The 10936-nt window shown below is 40.1% G+C and overlaps 2 protein-coding genes across 2 annotated transcripts; both read right to left on the minus strand.

The window, feature by feature from the left end:
• Positions 1–1940: 1940 nt before the first annotated feature.
• Positions 1941–2885, minus strand: OR51V1D (olfactory receptor family 51 subfamily V member 1D). The gene has a single exon (NM_001390296.1). It carries the CDS (start codon positions 2883–2885, stop codon positions 1941–1943), a length of 945 nt encoding a protein of 314 aa, NP_001377225.1.
• Positions 2886–8499: 5614 nt separating this feature from the next.
• LOC107131172 (hemoglobin fetal subunit beta-like) lies at positions 8500–10037 on the minus strand. The gene is made up of 3 exons (XM_024975648.2): positions 9900–10037; positions 9253–9475; positions 8500–8689 (listed from the first exon to the last, which is right to left on the minus strand). Exons 1-3 carry the CDS (start codon positions 9983–9985, stop codon positions 8561–8563), a joined length of 438 nt encoding a protein of 145 aa, XP_024831416.1. The 5' UTR covers positions 9986–10037; the 3' UTR covers positions 8500–8560.
• Between the last annotated feature and the right edge of the window lie 899 nt (positions 10038–10936).

The following is a 10936-nucleotide window of genomic DNA, read 5'->3' on the forward strand; positions in this document are numbered from 1 at the left end:
ATTTGGGAGAATGGCATTGAAACATGTATAGTATCATATATGAAACGAGTCGCCAGTCCAGGTTCAATGCATGATGCTAGATATTTGGGGCTGGTGCACTGGGACGACCCAGAGGGGTGGTATGGGGACGGAGGAGGGAGGAGGGTTCAGGATGGGGAACACGTGTATACCTGTGGCGGATTCATGTTAATATTTGGCAAAACCAATACAATATTGTAAAGTTAAAAAATAAAATAAAATAATAAAAATATATATATAACAATTTAAATTAGATATGGTACAAGTTAAATCCAAAGTCATATTTTGTTATATGCCCTCTTTACATCCTAGATCTACACTGTTTAATGCAGTAGCCACTGCATTGTGCAATGTAATGGCCTTTTAACATTTAAATATATATAAAACACAATAAAATGGGGCTTTCCCAATGGCTCAGCAGGTAAAGAGCCACCTGCAATCCAGGAGACACAAGAAACATGGGTTCAATCCCTGGGTCAAGAAGATCTCCTGGAGGAGGGACTAGCAACCCATTCCAGTATTCTTGCCTGGAGAATTCCATGGACTGAGGAGCCTGGTGGGCTACAGTCCTAAGGGCTGAACAATCAGACACAACTAAGTGATTAAGCACATTAACCACAATAAAACAGAGTTGAAAATGTAGTTGCCCAGTTGTACTACCTACATTTCAAGTGTTCAGTAGACATATGCAGCTAGCAGTCTAGGTTTGTATTTATTACTCTATTTTAGAGAACATCTTTATCATTTTAGAAAAATTATTGTTGCTGTTCAGTTACTAAGTCATGTCTGACTCTTCACTGCCGCATAAACTGTAGCATGCCCGACTTCCCTGTCCTTCAGTATCTCCCAGATTTGGCCTACGTTTATGTCCATTGCATCGGTGATGTTATCCAATCATTTCATCCTCTGTTGCCCTCTTCTCCTCCTGCCTTCAATCTTTCCCGGCATCAGGGTCTTTTCCAATGAGTCAACAGTTCGAAGCAGGTGGTCAAATTATTGGAACTTCAGCTTCAGCATCAGTCCTTCCAAAGAGTATTCAGAGTTGATTTCCTTTTAGGTTGACTGGTTTCATCCCCTTACATTCCAAGGGTGTCTCAAGAGTCTTCTCCAGCACCACAGTTTGAAAGCATCGATTCTTTGGTACTCTGCCTTCTTTATGGTCCAGCTCTCACAGCCGTACATGGCTACCGGAAAGACCATAGCCTTGACTACGCAGACCTTTGTTGGCAAAGTGATGTCCTTGCTTTTTAACACACTGTCTACATTTTGTTTTAGTTTTCCTGCCAAGAAGCAACTGTTTTCTAATTTCATGGCTGCCATCACCATCTGCAGTAATTTTAGGGCCCAAGAAGAGAAAATCTGTCACTGCTTCCATCTCCTCCCCCTCTATTCACTATGAAAAATACTAGTGGACAATTCTGGTCCAGACAATCTTTACAAAATTTCTGTCAGTTGGTATTTTCCCCATTTTAAAGATTAAGTAACTGAATCTCAGATAATTGAAAATGTTTCAAGTTGCCCACTTTTGAAACTAAAAGACCAAGTATTTGAATCTTACTTTGTTTCCGTGCAAAAAAGTGCTCAAAAAGCCATTCTGGGCATGTTAAATAGGTTTATACATTTTTGAATATGGTCACAATTATGGCATTACCTATGTCTGTCTTGTTTACACAAATTTAGAAGGAAACCATGGAATGCTTGAGATACAATCTCCCACCTCCATCCCTAAAAACAGCTGACTTCCAAGACATAGGCTAGGATGGAACTTGTTTGAGGTGATTCTCTACATTTAAAGTGTGTTTTAAAATCAAGGATCATGGGTTCAAGGCTAAAGTCTTAATTCCAACAAAGTGTATTTTTGTATTGATATTTGCTTGTTTATTTTTATTGTTGCTATTTTGGTTTTTGAACACTGTAATATCTCAACATATTTTTAGAGAAAAGAGTCTGAGCATTCTGCTATGAATCTGCTGGATCTTGACACTGTAGATGATAGGGTTCATCAAAGGTGGAAAAAGGATGTAGATGTTGCCCATAAGGACATGGACCACTGGGGAGAGATGCTTGCCAAATCGGTGCACCATTGTAAGGCTAATGATAGGAATGTAGAACACGAGGACAGCACAAACGTGGGAGATGCACGTCTGAAATGACTTATGCCATTCCTCCGGAGAGGCAATTGCCAGAACTGACTTAAGAATCAGGACATAGGAGAAGAGGATAAGTACAGCATCCAACAATAGTGTGCAAATAACCAGCATCAGGGCGTAGTAGCTATTGAATTGAATGTCTGAGCAGGCTAGGCGGAGAAGGTCTTGGTGCAGGCAGAATGAGTGAGAGAGGATGTGGGGACGGCAGTAGTGGAAGTATTTCAAACAGATAATAGGGGGTGTAATAAAGAAGAAACTCCTACCTGAAATGGTGAGTCCGATTTTGATAATTCTGGAATTAGTCAGGTTAGAGGAATAACGCAGTGGATTGCAAATTGCAATGTACCGGTCAAAGGCCATAGTTAAGAGAACAGAGGATTCCATGAAGGACAGACCATGGATGAAATAGGCCTGGGTAATGCAGGAATCCAGGCTGATCTCTTGAATCAACCCCAACAGGATCCCTAGCACTGTGTTCACTGTGGACAGTCCCATGCACAAATCAGTGATAGCCAGCATGGCCAGGAAGTAGAACATGGGTTGATGCAGGCTAGGTTCAGTCCAGATTACATACAGCACCAGGCAGTTACCCAAAAGAACAATAGCATAAATGGTGGAGAAGGGAACAGAAATCCAGGGATATTGCTGCTCCAGACCAGAAAATCCAGTGAGAAGGAAGAAGGAGGAATTAGTGCTGGGGCTTACTAAAGCTATCATTCTGGATCTGAGATAATTTTTCGAGGCAGCCAGAAAGTATTTTTCAAAGAGAATGCTCCGATTTCAGATGAGGTAGAATTTCTAAGTAAACAAAATTATGCTAAAAGTTAACTAACTTTACATAATGTGGTCAAGCAACTCTGTCCTTTAGAGGCATATGTATCTGTCGGCTGGAAGAGAATGGTGCTCTCCTGATGTCACGTAAGTGTCGTTATTCATCCACTGGCGGACCTTAGAAGACACCTGTAATGATGAACAGACTGGAGCAGGAAACTAATTTTCAGAAAGGATATGTTTTCTGGGACATTTTCCCAGGGATGCTGGTGTGATGGTATACCTATAAAATTGAGAGAGAAGATTCTCAAAAGAATTCTTAGTTTTCTCCTTCCAACTCATAAAGCATTTAGAATGAAGAGTACTATAAAGTAGTCACTCTGCACCCATACTTCTCCATTTGTGTTGTTTCCAAGCATATTTTCCTCCAAATAGTGGAAATGTTTCTGTTTTCTCCCACTCTAAATGACATAGCCAGAAAGTTTTTCAACCTTAGTGATAAGCCAAGAGGAATATTTATGCATGAAACCTGTGGCAAGTGATTTCCCATGGGAGCTCTTACCCTCTGGGATGTTCAATCCATGTGTGCTCCTGTGACTTGGAGACTCAGGTTGAAGACACTTTGCCTCTGACATCAACCCAGAGTTCTCCACCCACGATTTATTCATGTCATTAGTTGGCTAAGTATTTATTTAATAGACACTTATTGAAAGGATGAGCAATTATTTTCTCTTCCTTAGAAACTGCTGTTCTAAAGATCAGAAGGCCAATGTTGAATAACTAAATCTAAAGGCTTCTTTGCAGCAGAATTGATTGGCTTGTTTTTTACATTATTATCCTAATTTGAATTCTGGCCCTGGAAGTCATTACAAAGATTTAATGGCTCGTATCATGTAGGCAGGTGCTTAAAACTTTATATTGACTTTCATATTTGATTATGAAACACGTTGATTATTCCAACATGTTAAAGTAGCTTCGGATTCCATTTATAGCCTATCCTTCATCTTTATCATACCAGTCTCATCAGGCAGCTTCTTTTAGGAGCCTATCCATTTTTATTTCTTGTTCTGAGCTTCCCTCACAGCTCAATGGGTAAAGAATCCACCTGCAGTTCAGGAAACACAGGAGATGTGGGTTCAGTCTCTGGATTGGGAAGATCCACTGGAGAAGGAAATGGCAACCCACTCCAGTATTCTTGCCTGAAAAATCCCATGGACCCAGGAGCCTGGTGGGCTACAGTCCAAAAGGTTGTAAAGAGTTGTACAAGACTGAGCAACTAGGCATAAGCACAAGCAAGCCCCTCTCAACATTAGATAACTTAGTTCACTATTTTTAGTACATTTTCTTCATTGAGTGCCTGGACTTTCTTTGAACACATTTATTTTTCAAAACCACCACTGCTTTTTTTTCACAAGATTTTTCTCTTGATGTTCTCTCTGCCAGGATGTGTTTCTCCATCTTCTCCCCAACCTCTTTATTCTCTTTTTCAAACAATCTTGCATTTTTCCTCTTCATCTGAAACATCACTTTTCAGGAAGCCCCTTAACTTGGACAGATTTTCTCCACATACCTATTATTTTGGTAATATACATTAATCTTTATATAACTCATTCAATTTATAATTTGATATTCATTAGATAACTTATTTCACTAAGGTTTCTGTTAAACAGTAAACTGTAAGTTTCCTGAAAGTGAAGAGAGTGTCAGTTTTTACTCACTATAGTAGCCTGAAATTTACAAGGCTAAGTTTTCACCCCTTCTGTGATTTTAGACTCATGGATATAATTGTCTCCTTGATGTCTCCACTTCGGTATTTAATCTAAAAATTATAATTATGGCAATTAAGTACTTCATCCTCCCCCTAAGTAATTATCTCCCTATTTCCTCCGAATATCACAAAATGACTCCACCAACCACACAACTGCTTACAAAAATTCTAGAACCATTCTTGCTATTCCTCCCCTCTCCATCAAATCCTTTATTAGTTTCTATCATTTCTACTCTAAAACATACCCTGAACCTGCTCACTTTTCACGAGTAGACCTGTATATTCCCAGTATCTTGGTTTATAACATCTTTTCCATGGTTATTGTAATAATTTGCTAGCCAGCTTAATTGTTTTTGCACTTGTCTCTAAAAAAGCAGAGGATCCTGACTGCTTTTCTACAAAACTCTACTAGATAGCATAAGCCTTTGTTTAAAAAATATTCTGGTTGATTTTTATGCTCTTAAAATAAAATGCAAGTTATTTATCATGGTATCATGATCAGAAAACTTTACATGACCTGGCCCATCCACATCTACTTCTACATCAAGGACCATTGTTGGCTTCACTCCCTAATCTCTAGGCATCTTTCTCTTCCTCAAAGCAAATTAAGAGTATTCCTTCCTCATCTTTGACCTTGATCTTTTATCTGCTTAGAATTATTTAATTCAAGTTTTTTGTGCAAAATCTCGTTTAATAATTCAGGCTTCAGTTCAATGTTGCTTCTTTAGGGTGATTTTTGTAACCTTGTCATTATTGGTTCCATTTTCTCAAAGAAGTCACTCTCATTGCAAAATCCTGCTTGATATTTATACTATTTGCTATATGCTGATTGTCCTTTAGATCTACTGGAAGTTCTAGAAGACCAGGAGTTATGTGGTTTTTTTTTCCTCCTGCTCACTGCTATATAAAATGAGATTTAGAATAGAGTGAGCATTTATCAAATAAATATTTTATTAATGAATTTTGTCTATGAAATAAGAGCTGTACCTTCCAGAGGTATTAAAAACAAGACAAGTTTGCAAATAGTTGCCATGAGACCTAACCACTCATATCTTAAGGTACTCATATCTGATCCCTGTTGGCTACACATTTTCAATCTTGGGTCATCATATGTAAGACTTATATGATATATAAAACAGATGCCATCCTAGAAATTCTTGTTGATCTTGGTCATAAAATACAAAATTTGAATATGATTCCTATCGTGCCCAGCGTGATCCAGACATATAGGCTCGACCCTGGGATTGATGCCAAAAGTTGCAACTATTCTGTGAATGTAAGCCTACACTGAAAGAACATACTCTCTGTCAAGCTTCTTCAGACAAGCCATGAATGTTAATGCTACTGCCAAAAAGAATATCAACATTATAGCAACAGAAGAGTAATAAATGTTGGAATTTTTTTTTTAATTCTATTTCAGATGTAGGATGGGAGCCAAGAAAGTACAGTGTTGATGAGAATGATAAATGAAGATTCCACAGGGAAAGTATTCAGAGATGTCAGATGCTTCACCTGTACCAAGAAGAAAAAAAGAGACCCAATATTTCCCCAAACATCATGCTGTGTTATGTGACCACCACAAAGTCAGGGTGCAGAATACTTCTTTCTGAATTTTGGGCAACCAGAATACTGTCTGACATAAACAACTGGAGAGGACAAGCATAGGTTAGTTTCCATCCAATGTAACGATAGGATCATGGTCTTCCTCTGTGCACTTGGTCTGGAATGCTGATTTGGAAGCATATTTGGGACTGATTAAACAGAAACCTTTTTTCAGGGCAGTCTTTTTTTTATATTCTACAGTTTAAACTGACTTATGTGTTCAGACACCTATGGTACTTTTTTTCTGTCCTTTGGAAATGATTCCCTATGTGATTACTTCATGACTTTTTTTGGAATAGGTAATGACCAACAATCCTTGCTTAACCTAAAGGCATAAGAAGTGTTAGTCACTCAGTTGTATCTGACTTTTTGTGACCCCGTGGAAGAAAGCAAAGAGGAGCTAAAGAGCCTCTTGATGAAAGTGAAAGAGGAGAGTGAAAGAGCTGGCTTAAAAGTCAGCATTCAGAAAACTAATACCATGGTATCTGGTCTCATCATCTGATGGCAAATATATGGGGAAACAATGGAAACAGTGAGGACTTTATTTTGGGGGGCTCCAAAGGCACTGAAGATGGTGACTGCAGCCATGAAATTCAAAGATGCTTGCTTCTTGGAAGAAAAGCTATGACAAATCTAGACAGCATATTAAAAAGCAGAGACACTACTTTACCAACAAATGTCCATCTAGTCAAGGCTATGGTTTTTCCAGTAGTCATGTGTGGATGTGAGAGTTGGACAATGAAGAAAGGTGACCGCTGAAGAATTGATGCTTTTGAACTGTGATGTTGGAGAAGACTCATGAGAGTCCCTTGGACTGCAAGGAGATCAAACCAATCAAACCTGAAGGATATCAGTCCTGAATATTCACTGGAAGGACTGATACTGAAGCTGAAGCTTCAACACTTTGGCCACCTGATATGAAGAACTGATTCATTGTAAAAGACCCTGATGCTGGGAAAAACTGAAGGCAAGAGAAGGGGATGACAGAGGATGAAATGGTTGAATGGCATCACCAACTCAATGGGCATGAATTTGAGCAAGCTCCAGGAGTTGGTAATGGACAGGGAAGCCTGGCATGCTGCAGTCCATGGGGTTGCAAAGAATTGTACACAACTAAGCCACTGGACTGAACTGAACAGAGATTCAGAATTAGGATGCAAGAGAAAACAAGGATTACTAAAAATTCATACATCATTTCCAGAATCAAGTATCCGGATAAAGTGGTTATTGAAGGAGAGGATTAAATTGGCATATGTTGCTTCTGGTAACACTATGCTAATGACTACAAAGGCAGAGAAGCCATCAGAGACCAGATAAAGAGGGCAGACCTCTAGTCACTTCCGTGTGTAGATGCTAAAGCATCCTGGGGAGAATGGAATTCTGTTTAGTGGAATCCCATGAAAGGATTGCAAGACAGGAGTGACTATCAAGCCACAAAAGTCCCTTTTTACATTCTCATCAATCCAATATTTATCACAATATTATAGTACAAGCAAAGTGAGAGCAAAACTACCTCCCCCTGAAGTCCCGGGATCACAAAGAATCATACACAACTGAGCCACTGAAGTGAACTGAACTGAGATTCAGAATTAGGATGCAAGAGGGAACAAGGATTACTCAAAATTCATATGTCATTTCCAGAATCCAGGACAGAAGGTTCTGCCCTTCAGGTAGATCTTTGTAAGATGGCAGAGAAAACAAGGATAATAAGAAGTCAGGGGAGAAAGAGCAATGGGACAGTAAAGTGCCTAAAGAAAGTTTTAAACAGTGGTGTCCTTAGGCAGAAGAACCTAATGGATTTAGGTGAGGTTCTGGACAATTAAAGAGAGAGAAGACATTTACAAAAAAAAAAAAAAAAGCTAAGTAACATAATTTATTTTAATAAAACTTAGCAATGATCTAACTCACAAATTAAGCTGCAACTTGAATTCTTTAAAGGAAAGTAAGAGTAAGGAACAGAGCCTGTTTTCCAATAACATCAGCTGTTTACAACCACTCCTGTCATGGGGTCCAAGATACTGATATATTTTCTCAAAGTCTCAACTTAGCCCTTCATTTCTTTATGTCTTCAGTGCTTTGCCCTCCCGTGTGCCCATCTGAGTAAGAGACAGTGAAATAATTTAAATACACCAGTGCAATGAAAATAAATGTCTTTATTAGGCAGATGCACACAATGCTTCATAATTTTTCCATATTCAGTTTTTGGGCTCTGAGGATGAAAAGGCCTTTCCTGGAAATCAGGAAGGGGAGCTTAGTGATATCTGTGGGCCAGGGCATTGGCCACACCAGTCACCACCTTCTGAAAGCTAGCCTGCAGCTCCGGGGAGAATTCACTGCCAAAGCAGCGAGCCAGCACAACCACTAGCACGTTGCCCAGGAGCTGTGTGGAAAAGACATTAAGCAAGGGCAGGGTTAGTGCAGGTGCCCAGGTTAGATTCATCCCAAGCTGTGCCCCTAGGATATTAGCACAAAGATGACTGAAGTATAGATGCTACTGCTGATGTGAAGCTACCCATAGCAGGCTGAATTTATATTTAGAAATGTTTCTCTCTTTCTATCTTAATCCAGAACTTGTTATCATTTTTATTATTTTGAATCACTTTGAAAAGCAATACAACATTTTATCCCTTGAAAGGAACAGATAAGGGGAAAATATTAGATATTATTTTTAAAGTAGATGAAGAAATCTTTTTTTCAAACTGAACACTCAAAGAGTATAATTAAAAAGAGAAGACATTGCAGACAACAGAGAACAAGAATGAATCAGAAGAAATGATTATTGTGAGCAAAGAGGTTAAAAGAATCTAAACGGTTCTGAGGAGTCCTTAGCACTTTAACCAGAATACATCTTCTCCATTCTAAACTACGTCCTGCCAGTCAGCCCTCTCCCCATGACACAAGCTTGACCATAAAAAGAGAATATTGAGGATTCCACAAACTCACCCTGAAGTTCTCAGGATCCACGTGCAGCTTATCACAGTGCAGCTCACTCAGCGAAGCAAAGGCACCCTTGAGGTCATCAAGTTGCTTCAGGCCCTCACAGAAGGAGTCCAGCACCTTCTTGCCATGGGCCTTCACCTTAGGGTTTCCCAAAATGGCATCGGCAGAGGACAAGTCCCCAAAGGACTCAAAGAACCTCTGAGTCCAGGGGTAGACAACCAGCAGCCTAGGGGGAGAAAACAGCACAAGGTCAGAGGAAGTCAGCAGCTTTCAGAATCTCAGGGATGGCTTTGTCCTCACACGCCCAGGTGCATTTCACTCTCCTTAAACCTGTCTTGTCGGAGAAGGCAATGGCACCCCACTCTGGTACTCTTGCCTGGAAAATCCCATGGACGGAGGAGCCTGGAAGGCTGCAGTCCATGGGGTCGCTGCAGTCCATGGGGACATGACTGAGCGACTTCACTTTCACTTTTCACTTTCATGCATTGGAGAAGGAAATGGCAACCCACTCCAAAGTTCTTGCCTGGAGAATCCCAGGGACGGTGAAGCCTGGTGGGCTGCCATCTATGGGGTCGCACAGAGTCAGACACGACTGAAGCAACTTAGCAGCAGCAGCAGCAGCAAACCTGTCTTGTAAGCAGGATACCTACCTGCCCAGGGCCTCACCACCAACTTCATCCACTTTCACCTTGGCAAATAGGGAGGTGACGGCAGCCTTCTCCTCAGCACTCAGCATGGTGTCTGTTTGTGTAGTTGCTGGTGAACACGGTTGTGTCAGATGCAAGTGTAAGCAGCAGCTGGCCCAGCTCTTCCTTTTATGCTTAGCCCTGCCTCCTGACCTCCCTGCTTCTGTGAGCAGTTTGGCTCAGGCCAAGGTGTGGTTCCACAGGGTGAGGCTTGAATGATGACAGTCATACCTCTCCTTAGTCTTCCTGGCACTGACTTTAGACCTTCAGCCCTCTTTCTGGGCATTTCTAGGTCTCAGTCATTCCAGCAATACAAACTGCTACTAAAATCATCTTCCTTAGCAAGTTTGCCTGTAGAGATTTTAGAATCACAACGAAGTAACCTCTTGGAAACCACCTCCTCAATTTTCTTATTATACAAATGAAGAATCCGGGCTCCAGAAAGTGGAAAGGATTTGTCCACTATGATTCAGCTTAAGACGATGTGGATGGATCATCTCCTGTGCCTTCAGAATATGCCAAATAATTACAAGGACAGCATGGATACAACCTCTGCCCCTGTTCTAAATATGCATCTCCTTTGTTTGCTTGTTTGGGATTAAGTCGTTCTGGTATGAAAACAAATATTCATTTGCTTATCTACTCATTCAATGTTTTCTTAATTTAATTTATGACCAAATAAATAATGATAGAAAAATAGAATAAGTATGGATCAAGAATTCCTATGAAATAGCTACTCCATTAATCCATAGATGAAAACATAGAGACCTCTCCATGTAGTAAGAAATACAAAGTAAAAAATCAATCAAACCCCCAAAGTTTCAATAACCCTGAGAGAGGCAATGTGTTCAACGACTAAATCAAGGCATATAAATTGTTTCCTCATAAACTGACCTGGGAAAGTGTCTTCAAGAACAGAGAAGCTTCTCTGTGATTTAAGAGGGATAAAATTGTGGAAAGACATTCCAGTTTGAATCAGATTATCTGGTTTTCTTCTCTAA

This window comes from Bos taurus, chromosome 15 (genome assembly GCF_002263795.3).
Source record: "Bos taurus isolate L1 Dominette 01449 registration number 42190680 breed Hereford chromosome 15, ARS-UCD2.0, whole genome shotgun sequence".
Taxonomy (NCBI): Eukaryota; Metazoa; Chordata; class Mammalia; order Artiodactyla; family Bovidae; genus Bos; species Bos taurus.

What these genes read in the sequence shown, in the direction of transcription:
- OR51V1D (NM_001390296.1), bottom strand. Translation starts at nt 2,885, where the DNA reads ATGATAGCTTTAGTAAGCCCCAGCACTAATTCCTCCTTCTTCCTTCTC.
- LOC107131172 (XM_024975648.2), bottom strand. Translation starts at nt 9,985, where the DNA reads ATGCTGAGTGCTGAGGAGAAGGCTGCCGTCACCTCCCTATTTGCCAAG. An exon ending in GGTGGTGAGGCCCTGGGCAG is followed by an intron (nt 9,476 to 9,899) that starts GTAGGTATCCTG and finishes TTCTCCCCCTAG; the next exon opens with GCTGCTGGTTGTCTACCCCT. An exon ending in TGGATCCTGAGAACTTCAGG is followed by an intron (nt 8,690 to 9,252) that starts GTGAGTTTGTGG and finishes TTTTCCACACAG; the next exon opens with CTCCTGGGCAACGTGCTAGT.